Source organism: Eubalaena glacialis, chromosome 3 (genome assembly GCF_028564815.1).
Source record: "Eubalaena glacialis isolate mEubGla1 chromosome 3, mEubGla1.1.hap2.+ XY, whole genome shotgun sequence".
In the NCBI taxonomy this organism is placed as follows: Eukaryota; Metazoa; Chordata; class Mammalia; order Artiodactyla; family Balaenidae; genus Eubalaena; species Eubalaena glacialis.
In genome coordinates this window covers 4,855,824-4,874,700 of record NC_083718.1, presented here as the reverse complement: position 1 = coordinate 4,874,700, position 18,877 = coordinate 4,855,824, and the positions used below count along the sequence as shown (strand labels likewise).

General features: G+C 41.3%; 1 protein-coding gene across 6 annotated transcripts in view; it reads right to left on the bottom strand.

Moving 5' to 3' along the window:
* The window catches only part of DENND1B (DENN domain containing 1B), a 248,657-nt gene extending 244,361 nt beyond the window's left edge, over positions 1–4,296 (bottom strand). For 5 of the 6 annotated variants that reach the window (XM_061185274.1, XM_061185276.1, XM_061185278.1 and 2 more), the window contains exons 1-2: positions 4,211–4,296; positions 2,135–2,199 (exon numbers count right to left, since the gene is read on the bottom strand). In XM_061185274.1, the coding sequence (XP_061041257.1) occupies positions 2,135–2,199; positions 4,211–4,227 (82 nt within the window). In that variant the 5' untranslated portion in view covers positions 4,228–4,296. Of the gene's footprint in view, positions 1–2,134; positions 2,200–4,210 lie in introns of those variants that run through there. The other variant, XM_061185277.1, reaches the window with a different exon arrangement.
* Between the last annotated feature and the right edge of the window lie 14,581 nt (positions 4,297–18,877).

The window sequence follows — 18,877 nt, the reverse complement described above, 5'->3', positions numbered from 1 at the left end:
TTTATAGGTCCATTACTACATAAGAATATCATCCATGTTCATGTAAATGTTAGCCAAAAAAAAGTATCCTACTTTAAACAAACTGATACGTATATGAGACTCACTAGATAAATAGGTTTCATTGACAGTTAAATAAGAATATTCCAATAACTTATTTTAATAATTTCTGGACATTTTGCCCTTCAATATTTATCAATACAGTAGAAAACTAACAAAAAAAAATTTAGAAACATCGAACTCTCAATTTGACATAAAATTTTAGTTATACAGTAGCATCACTTTTTAGAGCACAAAAAGTATAACTTGTTAGGCCCTAAAATGTTAGTTACATTCATAAATTTAAGTCACAATCAAAAAAGAACAGTTGCTAATGCTTTTTACATAGTTGAATTTAGCTTTTTAAAAAATCTTTTGAATTTGCTGCCAATGAGCCATTTTAATGGAATACATGGGTAGAATGGATTAACTGCAACCTACAGAGAAGCCAAAGTGCTTATTTTAACCATTTGTTATATTTCCAACTTCATCATGCTGGATAAATGGTTAAAATACAAATGAAGATGTTTCTGATGAGTAGCAATTTAACAATAACAACAGCAAAAAAGCAAGAAGGTAATAAAAGAAGGGCAGAAGTAAAAGATACCAACTGAAATGACCAGTTCCTGAAAAATGGAAAAAGGCAGAGGGCGGAAGTCAGGAGTAAACCACTCAAGAGTCTGCATGGAAAGTCCGAATCCCTCTCACACATGCACAGATCGGGTGTTCCATAAGGTAGGTCCATGCTTTCATCAAGATCACATTAGCACGCATTTAAAATTACAGAGAAACCATGTTTGCCAAAGGAATTTAGCCTGTTTTACAAACACATCCGGTCAGCATTACTCCACACACCTTAGCTGATGTTATGGTAGGTACTGTGAAGATTTATTCATATCAAATATACTATAAGAACAGATTTAATTGGAGCTAAAAAAATAATAATAATAACGTATCCATTGGAGTCTTCAAAGAGAACTTACTTGGGCCTGGAAAGAACGTAAACAGACCAATGTTAATACATATAGGACAACAAAAGATTATCTTTTTAATCGGAGAAAGCTCACGTACAACCTAGGATCAATCCCCGCCTGGGGAAAAACCTGACCACAGCTGCAACTCACACGGGCCTAAGTGCAGCAGGCAGGGCTGGCAGAGCCAGGAAGGTGTCTGACTTCCTACCTAAAATTAGCCAGGCCCACTTCACCACAGCTGGGTTAGGTTCCTCTATTTTAAGGTGTGCAGCTCCAAATTGCTTAGTAGCATATAACTGCTGGCCGGTTTCCGGAGCTAAGAGCGTCGAGAGACTTTCCACCAAGCCTTGAGAGTGCACAACTAGTCTGGACAAAAATTCCACACTGAATCATCAAGCTGTCTGGGGTCTAAGTACACTGGCAGTGAAATCATACACTGGAGATATCCATGAAAGCATATCGCACGAGGGCACAATACGAAGGAAATGAGCAAGAAAAGACGTCCCTTACTCTTTTCCACCACCCAACACACACACACACACACACACACATACATAGGACAAAAGTAGGGGGAAAACTGACAAAAATTCATGATCCTAAAGTGTTCTTGTCTTTTCAGGAAATTATATAGAACTGACAGCTGAAACCCTTCCAAGTAATGTCCCATGATTGTTTACCTCCCCCTGAAAGTCCTAGGCTCCTGGAGTGAACCCCATGGAGGGGGTACTCAGTCCACATTCTGCATTTGGGAAACATTAGAAGGGAACTGGTGAGGCTCCCATTTGTACAGGCGAGAAATTTTTCGCTAGCATTTAAAAAAGGAGCTGAATTTTCAAAAGCAAATGAAAAGGCGTGCCCTTCCACCAAAACTAACAATAACTTCATCAACCAATGGTAAAGTTAAGTTGTAAGTTACATGGCCTTTACATACACCTGAAATTTAAGCTGCACAGATAACATTCTGGATTGCCACCACCTCGTGGCAAAGACTTACCATCTATTTTATTACCAGAACCTGAGACACGAGACACAGAATACACATTTAATTCAGCATTATCCTGATGCCACCACATTCTGGCCGTCTACAACATTAGCGCTTGTTTTGAATTAGCAAACACACATACCTTCATCTTCAGAGGCATGACATTTCACTTTCAATACCAAGTCAAAGGTTCTTTCTGGATTTTCCCTAAAAGAAGAAGAACTTTGTTATTTTTAGTTCCTATAACAAAGTTTATATTTTCTTAACTCTAAAAATTAATCTCGTTCTTGTCTCAGTATGTTCCACATAACTATATGACCACAACGTAGAAGAAGTAAAGTGTTTTCCTAGTTCAACAACTTAAGAATCCTGAGGCTTAGGAGTCTGGAGCCTTGGGGCAAAACATTTAACCTCTGAGCCTGTTTTCTTACCTATAAAGTACCTTGTTCGCTTCAAAGAATTATGGTGGGGATTACAAATCAAATAATACAAATGGAAGTACTTTATAAAGTATTATGTGCTGTATAAATATAAAGCATTGCCTTTATCTTATTGAATCAAAACCGGAAAGCCAGTACGTTCCTAAGTGTCTCTACCTTTCCCCGCCAGCAGAGCTTGACAGCAGGTTCTCCAGCTTTCTTCAAAGGACTTGCAATACAGGTGTAAATGAACACCTGGTTCCACCTGCCATGTTCTAGAGCACCATGAGACATTCATAATGTTCCTTAAATGCAATACTTCGCATATACTTTTCTTGAGATATAATAATTACAGCACATAAGCATGTTTAAAGTACCAAACTATACATAGCCTCCAAGGCCAACCAAAAAAAGCCTTATTTTATGTCAATTATCTTTGGGGAAACTGGACATCTGCCTCAATATTTGGATTTTACCACTAAGAACAGTGAGGTTTTGCTTCATTCAAAAGTTATCCACATCTTCACTAACTGCTCATACATTCAACATAGTCTCTACTTTATTTCAAAAAGCAAATTGAAACCTATTGAGACATCTTTTTTAAAAACATAGTCCTGGGTTTTTTTTTTAAACTTAGTTCTGTTTTAATCTCTTTCTGCCAGAAGATAAAAGGTCAAACAAAGTCTGATACCACAAAGTTCATGTGATCAAAGTGTTAATGTATTTCAGTTATTCCTGCCAAGGAGACCTTAGTGTCTTTGTGTGCACTGGCTGTTTTTAATATGCATTTCCTTCAAGAAACTAATGGCAGCTTTGGCTTCTAAATAAACACTCTATTTTTTTTTTAATTTATTACAAGAATCTAGAAACATAGAAAGCGACAACCCATATAAATTTATTTGCAAATAGAAGTTTCCTCAGCCCTCCCACGATTCACTTGCTTCAATGGGAATAATCAATCTGGACCCTCAATCAGGTGACCCTCCCTCCTAATCCGGTTCAGGTCAAAAGGTACACTTTTTAAGTCATGCACCTATAGCAATCCACCCCCCCCCCCCCCCCCGCAAGACATCAAACACTGAAGAAAACAATTCTAAATCACACAATTTTCCTATTTTCGTAATAGTCTTTAGGATCTCTCAAGTGTAAATAGTAAATATCGATTCCATTATACTGGGAAATTTTAAAGGCCTTCCACGCTAAAAGAAATATACACGATATTCACGATTTTAAACTCGGAGGAAGGGAGGGTTAAGGGGGGCGGGGGAAGAGAAGAAAAATGGAATTCTTTGCGAACTAAGTTTCTGTAGCAAAATAAAAAACTCATGTCTCTAAGGTACCCAAAAGAAAATCACCACACTTAACACAAATAGCTTTCTGCCTAATTCGTCCCCTGAAGAAAAGCCTCCCCTGGTGGGTACCGGAGCCAACACATCAAAACCCCACCAGCGCCCACCCAGCCCCCGAGACCCTCTGGCAGGGACCAGCGGCCGTATCACCGCACACGCGGCCACCTTTCAGGTCCTAAGAAGAGGCGTAAAAAGAAGGACCTGGGACCGCGCCGGGAGGACACCTCACACCCGCACCGCGCGGCCCGGCGCGGCGCGGGCGCCCGGCTGTCACGTCCGACCCGCGGCCCAGGACCCGCAGCGGCCGCGCCGGCGCCCAGGCCTCCGCGCCGGGCCGCGCGCCCCCGCCGCCCGCAGGCTCCGCGGCCTAGGCCGTCCGGGGACCCGGGGGTCCTGGGGCCCGTGGTCGGGGGGACCGAGGAGGGGCCGCCGCCCGCCGCCCACACTCACTTGGTCCTGCAGTCCATGGCTGCATGTCGCGGGGCCGCCCCGCCCCGCCGGCCGCCGCGGGAACGGCCGCTCAGAGCCCGGCGGCCGCGGCCCGGCGGTGGAGCTGCGCCCGCCCCGCCCCCACGCCCGGGTGACCGCGCGGCCGCCGCCCCCGCCGCCCCCTCGCGCCGGCCTCGCGCTGCCTGCACCTTCCGCGAACCAGGAAGTCGGCGGGCGGGGCCGCAGCCGGACCGCCTCACCTGGGCCGCGCGGCCCGCCGGTCCCCGCGGGGGGGGGGGGGGGGCCGGGGGGCCGGGCCGTGGGCGGGCGTCGGGGGCCCGCGCAGGGGCCCTGCCCTGGGACCCGCCGGCCGCTGTGCGGCCAGATCGCAAGTGCCCCGCGTCCTGAGCGCCGGACCGGCCGGCTGCCTCCCCGGGGCCGGTCCAGACTCGGGGCGTCAGGGCTGCAGCCCCCGGAAAGCAAAGAACCTGACAAAGCACCTGGGCTCGCCCTGTGCTCCACCCCGCGTGCGCCCGGAGCACCAATTGCCCGTGTTTGCTCGACCCTTCGTAGGCTGGGGCGTTTCATTGCTTTCAGGCTGCAAACCCGGACGGAGCTCCAGGTGCCGCTCAGCTCCAGGTGCCGCTCAGCTCCAGCTGGGCCTGGTTACCTCCGAATCCAGAGCCGCCCCCTCTGGAGTCGGGAAGGTTAGGACGTGCACCTGCTCAAGAGCCCTGCCAAGCAGCCAAATAACAGTGCTCCACTTTGCCTGCACATCGGGGACACAGACCTCCCCCACCACGGGCCGCCGCATGGCCAAGCACTCACCTGGGGACACACCCACGAAGGGACAGGCCTCGTGAAAGGGCAGCCAGGGAGCTCAGGGCTGGACGGCGGCCCGAGGGCAGAGGGGCTCGTACAAAGACCTGCCGTGTTCAGAGCCCTGAGGTACGTGGGAGCAGCTGGTATGCACCGTCCCACCACTTGCGGTCACTCTGCGTGACAGACACTTTCACCAGCATCTCACAGATGAAGAAGCGGGCCAAGCCAACCCCGTGGTGATGGCCAAGCGGGATTTCAGACCAGGTCTACCCTATACCGCCTCTCTCCCTGGGTTGCTGCCTCCTATGTAGGATCTACTGAGAACAGAGCTAGAAGTAGTCTTAGGATGGACGTGCGAAAGGCCGTCCAGGGCTGGGCTGTTAACGCAGAGACCTTCCCGAGAAGGCTTCTCCCACACGTTACCACCCTTGACACATGGATGGCCTCAGTGTTTTTCATCCAAATAGGGGTTGCTTCAGACTTTATTCATGCAAAAGGTAAGAGGATGAGAGGAAACCAAATGTGGTACGTATAGAGTGTGAGTCATGAGACATACAAGTTAAACAGGAAGTCTTGGGAATTAAATAAAGAATTTAGAATCAAGAACCTAAAATTAAACTCAGTTATACCGATCTCAAATGTTCTTACCAAAGATAGGCTGTTACTTGGTCAACAAAACAAGATATATTGCATAGTCAGACCCGATAGTTTAAAATGAGGACAGGACATAATGGGGAAACAAAAAAGTTATATTTTAGCATAATGTGTTGTCATAGCTTGACTTGGGGTGAGACACTTCAGTTTCTCGGTTCCTACATTTGTGAAATGGGAATTACTACTTGTGTATCACATGAAAGATATGATGTTCAAATTTAAAAGTGCTACTAATTGTGTGCTCTTTTGAGAAATCATTCTGTGGATTTCAGTTTCACAATAAGGCAAAATACACCACATAATTTTTTTCCCAAATAAAACTCTTTTCTATATAAGAAGTTACCATAGTCCAAAGCCTTGAAAAAAAATCTGTAAACTCAAAAACCACTTCTGCTCCAAGTGTCACTAAATTTCTCAGACTTCTACTTTCATTATATTTAATTCTTCTCCAAAGAAAGGAACCCTACCTGGGGTGCCTGCATCAGGAGTTTTTAATTTGTGGTGAGGAACTATTAATACAACTGTTTTCTCCAACCATTTGTTGAGATTTAAGTGACAGTCATACCCCTGCACAATGTAATTGTTTTAATTTAAGTATATGAAGAGGAAATACTACATATGCACACACAAATCTTTTTAAACTGGCTTTTAGGCCGACCATGATGAAGAGGTTTATTCATCTATTCAGATATTACTGAGGTAAAAGGGATAGAAACACAGATGGACACAATTTGCATGATTTGTTTAAAATTACTGAAAAAAGAGAATTTTGTATACAATTATCTTGGTGAGATGTTTATTGAAACCTGTGGTATAAATTTAGCAGTTTTAGAACTTCTGACATGAGTGGTAGAGAACTCTACAAAGGGCAAGCCTTCAAATTGGTATTAGATCTTCCTAAGATCATATTTCAGCAGTAATATTCCCTACTTGACTATTGACGTTAACGTATTTCAGGACTATAGTCATCAAAGGACATAGTCTGCATGTGGTCAAAGAACATAGTTTATAAGCTAATAATCTTAAAATGTTTTGAGCTTATTTTAATTTTCTGTGTGTGTTTGTAAAGAATATACATAAAAATATGTCCTTGGGAATTCCCTGGTGGTCCAGTGGTTAGGACCCAGCACTTTCACTGCTGTGGGCCCAGGTTCAATCTCTGGTCGATGGAACTGAGATTCCCACAAGTTGCGCGATGCGGAATGGCCAAAATATAAATAAATAAAAATAAAAATATGTCCTTGGTCAAATATCATGATTGTGTTGTTGACATCTTCTATTACTGGATTTGCATCTGCCTGACACAATTCAATTAATGGACGAGATGACTTGAAATCTCCTAATGTGATGGTGGATTTGTCTATCTCAATTTGAAGTTCTTTCAATTATTGCTTTATATAGTTTGGGGCTGTGTTGTAATATGCAAGCCAGTTTATAATTATTATATCTTCCTGGTAAACTTATCATTATGTTGTGACTTTCTTAAGCTCTAGCAATGCTTTTGCCTTAGTATCTAAACAGCTTTCTTCTGATTAGTGTTTACCTAGTATTAGTATCTCTCTTTTCATCCTATTACATCAAAACCTTCTAAATCATTATGTGTAGATTTATCTAACAAATGTTAATTTTGGCTTTCAGCCTAGTCTGATAATCACTGACTCTTAGATTGAGCATTTAGACCATTGCATGTATTATAATTGCTGACATATTTGAATTTATTTCTGCCATCTAATGTTGTACTTTCCATTTGTCTTCTCCGGATCTGTGTTTTTTTTCTCACCTTTCCTTCTTTAGGATTGATTGATTTTTTTTTTTTTAATGCTTCCACTTCTCCCCTATTCTAGTTTGTAAGTTATGTACTCTGTTCCTATTCATCTAGTGATTATCCTGGAAATTTTAACAGGCAAATTTATCTGATTAAATCCAAAGTTTATCACTACGTGAACCGTCTCCCAAACAACACAAGGACCTTTAAAATACCCTCCAAAACTACAATACATTATTTATGTTGTTTTATATCAATGTTTGTTTAGATTTACCCAGACGTCTACCACTTAGTTTGCTCTTCTTTCTTATTTCCATCTTAGATGTCCCATCTATGATTGCCTTCCTTCTGCCTAAAATACATGCCATAGGTGCTGACTGATTCTCTCACTTTTTGTTTGGGTGAGGAATGTATGTATTTCACCCTCACTCTTGAAAAATATCTTCACTGATAAAGAATTCTAAATTGACATTTCTTTCTGTACATTTGCAATACCATTACACTGTCTTCTAGCATCTCTAGTTATAATGTGAATTTTGAAAGTAATCTTTAAGTATAATCTGTCTTCTCTCTCTGCTTTTAAGATTTTTTGTTTGGGGGCTTCCCTGGTGGCGCAGTGGTTGAGAATCTGCCTGCCAATGCAGGGGACACGGGTTCGAGCCCTGGTCTGGGAAGATCCCACATGCCATGGAGCAAATGGGCCCATGAGCCACAACTACTGAGCCTGCGCGCCTGGAGCCTGTGCTCCACAACAAGAGAGGCTGCGATAGTGAGAGGCCCGCGCACCAAGATGAAGAGTGGCCCCCGCTTGCCGCAACTAGAGAAAGCCCTCGCACAGAAATGAAGACCCAACACAGCCAAAAATAAAAATTAATTAATTTTTTTAAAAAAAAGATTTTTTGTTTGTCTTTAGACTTCTAGTTTCGCTATGAAGCACTGAGATGAAGATTTTTTTTTAATCCATCCTTCTTGATTTCTTTGCATTTCTTGACCCTGGACTGGTGATTTTCGTCAGTTCTGGGAAATTCTGAACCCCATCCTTTCTCCTCTTTCCTTCTGGGACTTTGATTATACACGTGTTCTCTTTCTACCCTCCATTTCTCTTAACATCTCTTTCATAGTTTCTTTTTCTTTATCATTCTAGGCAGAATTCTGGATAATTTCACAAATATCTTTTTTTTTTAATAGATCTTTATTGGAGTATAAGTGCTTCACAATACTGTGTTAGTTTCTGTTGTACAACAAAGTGAATCAGGCACATGCACACATATGTCCCCATATCCCCTCCCTCTATCTCACCCCCCATATGGTATCTTCCTTTTCATTAATTCTTTCCCTGGCTTTGTCTCATCTTCTGTTAAAGCCAAACATTTAGTTTTTAATTTATATTACTTTTATTTCTAAAGCTCTTTTTGGTTATTTTTAAATCTGCTTTCTCAACTTGTGTTTTAAGCCTCTCTTTAATTTCTTAAAATATATTTAACATACCTATTTTAAATTCTGTTTATGATAATTCCAATCTCTGAAGCTTTTGTGGGTCTGATTCTACTATTTGATTTTTTTCTGCTGGCTCTAACTTATGGTCCCTTCTTTTCTTCCACGTTTGGTGATTTCCTTTTGTTACCTGATCCTTGGAGCTTCATATGGGGAAATTTACTGAGATCTGAAAGGAAGCTGAGTTCTCTGGAGAGGATATTCATTTATTGCTGGTAGAAGTCTAAGGAGCACTGCCAGTTCAGAACCCTCTGATACTAAATTCTCAGCTTGAAACTTTTCAGACCACCCAGGTGAGATTTGACTTGTAGTTATGAATCCTCCAGGAGGATTAACTCTGCTCCAATGTTTGAGACAATCAGTTTCCCTTGAGTCCCTTTGGCGTGCCCGGTTCTGAGGGGTATCCTATTGGACTTCCCACATTAGGAAGGGCCTTAAGCCCCAAATGGCCATGATAACAGATACTCAAGTTCATCCAGTTTAACAAATCCCCTCTAGATGGAAGATGGCTGTGGTGGCCCCTTTACTTGTTCCTCACCCCGGCTCCTCACCACCACCAAGTACTCCTCGCTTCCTTGACTGCCCTTAAATGCCTTTAATAATTTTCAAAATATTTAATTCTGAATTTTTAACTACTTTCAGCATAAGTTTTAACTAGACATCATGATTGACTGGTTTTAACTACACAATAAAAAAGGTCTAATAACAACTTTTTATCCACCTAATAATGTCTACCTTCCTCAAGCCATACCCAAATAGTCCCTGACTTATACATCCTTATATATTAATGGTGTGGGGAAATCTAAGTTCAGGGCCTTTAGTGAGACAACTGTCCTGCTTCACAACGTACTGTGATAACCATAAAGGTAACCCCTGGCCCCCCAGACTCCATCCATTCACACAATGGAAATATGCCTTAGACAGAAATGAAGAGATACTGATACCAGGAGTATCAACAGCTCCTTCCCCTTTGGAGTATGGAAAGAGAAACAATATTGTCAACTCTAGAATGGTATTTCTTAAATAATACCTTTAATAATGCTTCAAGTTTAAAACAGCATAGCTAGACTCATCTGGGCCATGAGCTTCACCAATTTATATCAGGGTTTTAAGTTCCAAACAATTAACTTAGAAATGAGCTTTTAGACACAACCCTCTCATGAGTTAACAGTCAGCATGGATCCAAGTCAGGCATTCCCTAAAATCTAACGCTACACTGCCTCCTATTATTATTCCCTGGTGAAATTTATTAATAATATCATCACCTTCATTTATTAAGGAAGAAAGTTCCTTTATATAAAGTATTTAACAAGTCAAATTTCTTGAAGTCTTTAGAAAACCATCTTGAAAATATTTTAGTAGGACCTGCCTTCTAATACCAACTGAGATAGTGTTGTTAAAAAGAACATTCTCTAAGTATATTATTCTTTTTATGCTTAGCAGCAATATCATGAATTTGAATCTAAAGGTAAAATTTTCCTTTCAAATGACATATGAAGTACTTTTAAAATAGAGAGAAGGTCAGGACTTCCCTGGTGGTCCAGTGGTTAAGAATCCATCTTGCAATGCAGGGGATGCCGGTTTGATCCCTGGTTGGGGAACTAACATCTCACATGCTGCGGGTCATTACTAAGCCTGCTCCCCACAACTAGAGAAAAGCCCACATACCCCAATGAAGAGCCCGCGGGCAGCAACTAAGACCCAACGCAGCCAATAAATAAATAATTTTTTTTTTTTTAATAGAGATAAGGTAGATGAGAAGACTTTGGAGCAATATGTTTCCTGAACATATTATTCCTTGAGTTGTCTTCACACCTCATAGCCTATATTAGCATTCTATATTAATCTGAAAGCCAACTTCAGAAGTTGTCTTCCAGCTTGAAGACAAAGGGTTCAGATCATTCTTAACATCTCTATTACCAAATCTGAACATATCCAAATATTTATAAAATTCAAACAGGAAATGATGATATTTGTTTCTTTTGCTGTTAAACTTTTAGCTAAAAAGACAGTAGAATTCTCAAAAATAATGCAGCAAAAAGAGATTCTCCTTCCCCCGTTTCAGGTGATTTGCCCAAAATTATAAAATCAGATTCTCTTACCTCTGACCACCTTCAGCTAGTTCACTTTCACCTTTGTTCCTCATTTTTCCAGACACTGGAAAATTTAAAACAGTCCTTGGAGTTAAGAAAAAAGAATATTCGGAGCAGAGTATCAGCAACCGACTGTAAGCAAAGACAAGTTTTCTTCGTAAGCCTTGGGAGCCGTGCTGGATTGCAAGAAGCAGAGCGGAGTGTGTGTAACCCTGTGGCGCTGCGTGGGAAAGACTCTCCCAACCCCACCCACCAGATACTCCACACAAGTAAAGACATCCGCATTGTATGGCAACTCTGCTCACACCCATCTAATACTCTCCGGAGCCTAGTAATCATATCCGACGAGCAATGACGTTAGAATTTACTTGAAGGTAGCGTGAGAGCATCTAATGCGATGTTACTAGTTCAACACAGTCAGTAACCCCTATAAGCAGCCCTCATCCTGATACAAACAGAGAAATGATCCCCAGCCAATTCCTTACAGCAAGTTCTACTTTCCTAAGATGCAATAACTAGGCAAACATTACACGTACTTACATCTGAGCAATTCTAGGGAGAGAAAGAAAAATGCTATGTGCCAGCAAACAGAACTCAGTCAAATACCACAGCAAAATATCCTTGAAGAGATAAACAGAGATTCAAAACTCCAAAATGTTTGACTACTTCCCACTTTCCTTACTGGTGCAAATAAGAAGAAGATAAAAATAAACAAGGACTGAGAGGTCTCCTGGCTGTCATCTTATCTCTCTGCTGTTTTTTCTGATGTCACAGATCCAAGACATAGGCAAGTATCTGGCAAGACAACCGTGGCAGGTAATCTTCCCTGGGAAGGAAGGAGCAGCCCACTGGCAGCTCCGTGAAACTCATCAAGGTCTTCTTAGTTTGGTGGGAATTCGCTTGCCTTGTAAAGAGGACTCAGCCTTACCTGCCTTTCTTCATTCACCGTGCACAATTCCAGTAGCCTTTTCCTGTCCTCTTGAGGCTGCCAATCAGGATGGCTGAGCAGAGCAGGAATGCAGCGGGGCTCAGGACCCGTGACTCCGTCCCCCCGTCTGCTGCCCCTGCACCCGTGTGGACTGACTGCTCTGTCTGTTGCCGCGCAGCCACCCCCTGGACTTCCCTTCACCTCCCTCTGGGTTGTAGATCAGGAACATAGGACATTAGCCTATGCACTGTGCATGGTAATTACACTGTGTTCTCACCGCGGTTACTTAAGAAAATTACCAAACAGGTGCTAGTAATTCCTATTCCATGATGACATACGGCCATTGATCCCCACATGACCCATTTATTTCCCTCTCTGATTTTTAACACAAGCATGTTGCCCTTCCCCTTTAAATAAGCAGGTACGAACTCTTAAGTGATGCAGGCATGAATTCATGAGGAGAGGCCTACTATTAGAATTAGAAGGAAGGTTTTAAATCAAGTGGCCTATGATTGAGTTAGCAAAAACTCACTCCAGCAAGCCAGCTGGCAAAACTACTTCCAATTTGTGAGAGCGAAAAAAAATCTTAACATTTGAGTCACTATATCATTTCATGCACAAAGACTTTGTGTACATACCAGAAAGACAAGCCTCTCCACATTTGCATGTATCCTTTTTATAGCTGTTGTGATTTTGCCAAGTGCTTTATGATGATATTTTATTAGCTGGGTCTCTAGATAGTCCTGTGAGGTACAGATTAGTAGGTAAAACAGGTACTACTGTACATGATGGGGCAGGAAGCAAATGCTCCAGGGACATTTTATTCCAAGAAAGCCTGTGTGGAGGAATGCACTTTCCCCTGTGTGCCAGAGGTACCAGGAAATAGAAGTCAGCCTTCAGAATACCACCGAGCCATTTTTAAAAGCCATTTTCTTTATAAACCGCATATATTTCTTTCCTCTCTCTCTCTCTCTCTCTCTCTCTCTCTCTCTCTGTCACTCAACAAAAGTGAGCAAGGCTCCAGCAGGTCTGTATTTCAATTCAAAAGTATTATTATATGGCATCTCTCTCATGACATCTTTACATACCCAAATTACAAGCAGTATTAAATATTTTTGAGGTTATTCATTTCTTCAGAAGTCCTCTGTACAGGTTGTAGGATAAACAAAAGCATCTCTATAAAAAACTAAAAGAGTTTGTTAGAAGTTTGTTATATGGATCTAAAAGATGATGAAAAACTTATTACTCCCTCATTTTATAGATAATGAAAGCTAAAGTTGAAACTTTCTTAATGGATTGAATAATTAGTCCACAGACAAACTGTGTCTTTAGGGAAAGTCTTGGTCCGGCAACTGGCTTTCCTGGTTCTCAAAGATGAAAAAGCAAAACTAAGTATAATCCTCGATGAACATTCATAAAAGTTCAAAATAGACCTTCTATTATGATTCTTGTTATTTTATATTATATTATTTGTTGTGTGAGTCTCCATTCAACACAAAGCTTTTAACGTATTACATTAAACTTCCATACTGGGAAACAGTTATGCAGTAGGAATTTTTTATGTGAGGTGGAGGCCTAGAAAAAAAGAAGCCAATGAAGATACCCGTCTCTCTAGTTGAGCTGTGTATTACAAAAAATGGATGCTAGGAAGAGCTGCCTGGGTAGATTTGAATTGGCACTTAGCTTAGGATGGGCTCAGTCACACACCCCCCGAACTAACGTTCAAATCCATCTTCTATTGAATACCCACTGGGCCTTCTGCTTCTCCACGTTGTCTCCTCTGGCTCCAGGCAGTGTTCTCCCCTGATGTGCAGTTGCCATGGTCCTGTCCAGCTCTAGCCTTCTTCCTTTAAATGAGCAAAGCCTTTATTGATTTATTTTTTCTTAATAAATTTATTTATTTATTTATTTATTTATTTTTGGCTGTGTTGGGTCTTCGTTGCTGCGCGCAGGCTTTCTCTAGTTGTGGTGAGCAGGGGCTACTCTGCGTTGTGGTGCGCGGGCTTCTCATTGCGGTGGCTTCTCTTGTTGCGGAGCACAGGCTCTAGGCGCGAGGGCTTCAGTAGTTGTGGCACGTGGGCTCAGTAGTTGTGGCTCGTGGGCTCTAGAGCGCAGGCTCAGTAGTTGTGGTGCACGGGCTTAGTTGCTCCATGGCATGTGGGATCTTCCCGGACCAGGGATCGAACCCGTGTCCCCTGCATTGGCAGGTGGATTCTTAACCACCGCGCCACCAGGAAAATCCCAAGGCAAACTCTTAAGAAGGCAATTTCAATCACTTGCTGGGGTATAAGAAGGCTCTGTTCTTTTGTTAGTCCTTTGTTTTTAACCTCCCTGTCCTGTAAAGGACACCTCAGGTGACTGGGATTTCTCCATTTTGGCAAAAGTAGGTAATCGCTCTAGTAATGGATCTGTCATCCAAAGCCTCTTTCTGCACTTGATCATTATGTCCCCTTGGCTGTGCTGGTCAAATTTTCACCCATCCCTCACTTTACGGACTTCTGATGTAACCTACTAATTAGGCTGATCATGTGTCCCCTGTCTTTCCCTCGACTAAGCCGAAATTTTGCTCTCTCTGTGTCATTGGAGCCTGGGATTAAAATAATAAATAAATACAACCCTGATGTCTACCCCTGTCAAGGTTCTACTTGGTCAGGATATTGGAGAAACAATACTTTTCCCGGCCTGTGTCCCTTCCATGTTGAATAAGTGTTTCAGCTGAAGGGATAACGATTGAGGCACTACAACATGTCAAAAGATGAAACACAATCCCTGCTTGACTGTGTCCTAGATAAAACCCTCAAAACCCCAAATGTCAACCATGACTGGCCCTCTGTGTGCCCCCTGAGGGTATATCTTGCAGATTCAGTTACCAATCTTGGGCCTATGGTTGCCTTGACATCTGGCACATAGGTGGTATTTGTTGATTGGGATCAAAATGGGAACTTGAAACTAGATACAAGAAAATTCTCTCAAAGAAAGGCCAACCAGTTTCACTCCTGTGATCATTACTTTTCAATCTTAGTTTCTCAGTATAGCCTGTTCTACAATATGGTTAATTTTCTGCATCCACAAGTTCAGCAGAGTGGAACTCTGGTTAAATAAAATGAGAATAAATTTAAAAGTTGCTAAGCTCTGTACCTTATAAAAATCATAGGGCACCTCCCTGGTGGCACAGTGGTTGGGGGGTCTGCCTGCCAATGAAGGGGACATGGGTTCGAGCCCTGGTCTGGGAGGACCCCACGTGCTACAGAGCAACTAGCCCATGCACTACACCTACTGAGCCTGTGCTCTAGAGCCCGCAAACCACGACTGCTGAAGCCCATGCACATGGATCCCGTGCTCCGCAACAAGGGAGGCCACAGCAATGAGGGGCCCACACACCACAACGAGAAGTGGCCCCCGCTCGCTGCAGCTGGAGAGAGCCCACGTGCAGCGACAAAGAACCAACATAGCCAAAAATAAAAATAAATAAAATAAATAAATTTTTTAAAAAATCATAGGAACTATGCTTTTTTATTATTTTCCAAAAAGAACGAGTATACTTGGACCTCAGTCTACCTATAGATTCATTGTATTAATATATATATATATATTTTAATAGATCTTTATTGGAGTATAATTGCTTCACAACAAGCAATTTCTGTTGTATAACAAAGTGAATCAGCCATATGCATAGATATGTACCCATATCCCCTCCCTCTTGAGCTTCCCTCCCACCTTCCCTATCCCACCCCTCCAGGTGGTCACAAAGCACCGAGTTGATCTCCCTGTGCTATGCGGCTGCTTCCCACTAGCTATCTATTTTACATATGGTAGTGTATATATGTCCATGCCACTCTCACTTTGCCTAAGCTTCCCCCTCCCGCCCCATGTCCTCAAGTCCATTCTCTATGTCTACAACTTTATTCCTGCCCTGCAACTAGGTTCATCAGTACCATTTTTTTTTTTTTAGATTCCATATATATGCGTTAGCATACAGTATTTCTTTTTCTCTTTCTGACTTACTTCACTCTGTATGACAGACTCTAACTCCATCCACCTCACGACAAATAACTCAATTTCGTTTATTTTTATGGCTGAGTAATATTCCATTGTATATATGTGCCACATCTTCTTTATCCATTCATCTGTCGATGGACACTTAGGTTGCTTCCATGTCCTGCCTATTGTAAATAGAGCTGCAATGAACATTGTGGTACATGACTCTTTTTGAATTATGGTTTTCTCAGGGTATACACCCAGTAGTGGGATTGCTGGGTCATATGGTAGTTCTATTTTTAGTTTTTTAAGGAACCTCCATACTGTTTTCCATAGTGGTTGTATCAATTTACATTCCCACCAACAGTGCAGGAGGGTTCCCTTTTCACCATACCCTTTCCAGCATTTAATGTTTCTAGATTTTTTGATAATGGCCATTCTGACTGGTGTGAGGTGATACTTCACTGTAGTTCTGATTTGCATTTCTCTAATAATTAGTGATGTTGAGCATCTTATCATGTGCCTCTTGGCCATCTGTATGTCTTCCTTGGTGAAATGTCTATTTAGGTCTTCCGCCCATTCTTTAATTGGATTGTTTGTTTTTTTGATATTGAGCTCCATGAGCTGTTTGTATATTTTGGAGATTAATCCTTTGTCCGTTGTTTCATTTGCAAATATTTTCTCCCATTCTGAGGGTGGTCTTTTTGTCTTGTTTATGGTTTCCTTTGCTGTGCAAAAGCTTTTAAGTTTAATTAAGTCCCATTTGTTTAATTTTATTTTTATTTCCATTACTCTAGGAGGTGAGTCAGAAAAGATCTTGCTGTGGTTTATGTCAAAGACTGTTTTTCCTATGATTTTCTCTAAGAGTTTTATAGTGTCTGGTCTTACATTTAGGTCTTCTTTAATCCATTTGGAGTTTATTTTTGTGTATGGTGTTAGGTAGTGTTCTAATTTCATTCTTCTACATGTAGCTGTCCAGTTTTCCCAGCACCACTTATTGAAGAGGCTGTCTTTTCTCCATTGTATGTTCTTGCCTCCTTTGTCATAAATTAGGTGACCATATGTGCATGGGTTTATCTGGGCATTCTATCCTGTACCATTGATCTATATTTCTGGTTTTGTGCCAGTACCATATACCATACTGTCTTAATCACTGTAGCTTTGTAGTATAGTCTGAAGTACAGGAGCCTGATTCCTCCAGCTCCATTTTTCTTTCTCAAGATTGCTTTGGCTATTCAGGGTCTTTTGTGTTTCCATACAAATTGTGAAATTTTTTGTTCTAGTTCTGTGAAAAATGCCATTGGTAGTTTGATAGGGATTGCATTGAATCTGTAGATTGCTTTGGGTAATACAGTCATTTTCACAATATTGATTCTTCCAATCCAAGAACATGGTATATTTCTCCATCTGTTTATGTCATCTTTGATTTCTTTCATCAGTGTTTTATAGTTTTCTGAGTACAAGTCTTTCACCTCCTTAGGCAAGTTTATTCCTAGGTATTTTATCCTTTTTGTTGCGATGGTAAATGGGATTGTTTCCTTAATGTCTCTTTCCGATTTTTGTTGGTGGTGTATAGGAATGCCAGAGATTTCTGTGCATTAATTTTGTATCCTGCAACCTTACCAAATTCACTGATTAGTTCTAGTAGTTTTCTGGTGGCATCTTCAGGATTTTCTATGTATAGTATCATGTCATCTGCAAACAGTGACAGTTTTACTTCTGTTCCAATTTGTATTCCTTTTATTTCTTTTTCTTCTCTGATTGCTGTGGCTACGACTTCCAAAACTATGTTGAATAATAGTGGTGAGAGTGGGCAACCTTGTCTTGTTCGTGATCTTAGTGGAAACACTTTCAGTTTTTCACCATTGAGTATGATGCTTGCTGTTTGTTTGTCATATATGGCCTTTATTATGTTGAGGTAGGTTCCATCTACGCCCACTTTCTGGAGAGTTTTATCATAAATGGGTATTGAATTTTGTCAAAAGCTTATTGAGATGATCATATGGGTTTTATTCCTTAATTTGTTAATGTGGTGTATCACATTGATTGGTGTATATGGAATAATCCTTGCATTCCTGGGATAAATGCCACTTGATCATGGTGTATGATCCTTTTAATGTGTTGGTAGATTCTGTTTGCTAGTATTTTGTTGAGGATTTTTGCATCTATGTTTATTAGGGATATTGGTCTATAATTTTCTTTTTTTGTGATATCTTTTTCTGGTTTTGGTATCAGGGTGATGGTGGCTTCTTAGAATGAATTTGGGAGTGTTTCTCCCTCTGCAATTTTTTGGCAGAGTTTGAGAAGGATGGGTGTTAGGTCTTCTCTAAATGTTTGATAGAATTCGCCTGTGAAGCCATCTGGTCCTGGACATTTGTTTGTTGGAAGATTTTTAATTATGGTTTCAATTTCATTACTTGTGATAGGTCTGTTTATATTTTCTAATTCTTCCTGGTTCAGTCTTGGAAAATTGTACCTTTCCAAGGATTTGTCCATTTCTTCGTGGTTGTCCATTTTATTGGCATATAGTTGTTTGTAGTAGTCTCTTATAATCCTTTGTATTTCTGCAGTGTCAGTTGTGATTTCTCCTTTTTCATTTCTAAGTTTATTGATTTGCGTCCTCGCCCTTTTTTCTGATGAGTCTAGCTAAGGGTTTATCAATTTTGTTTATCTTCTCAAAGAACCAGCTTTTAGTTTTATTGATCTTTGCTATTGTTTTCTTCGTTTCTATTTCAATTATTTCTGCTCTGATCTTTATGATTTCTTTCCTTCTACTGACTTTGGGTTTTCTTTGTTCTTCTTTCTCTAATTGTTTTAAGTGTAGAGTTAGATTGTTTATTTGAGATTTTTCTTGTTTCTTGAGGTGAGATTGATTTGCTATAAACTTCCCTCTTAGAACTTCTTTTGCTGCTTCCCATAGGTTTTGGGTCATTGTGTTTTTGTTGTCATTTGTT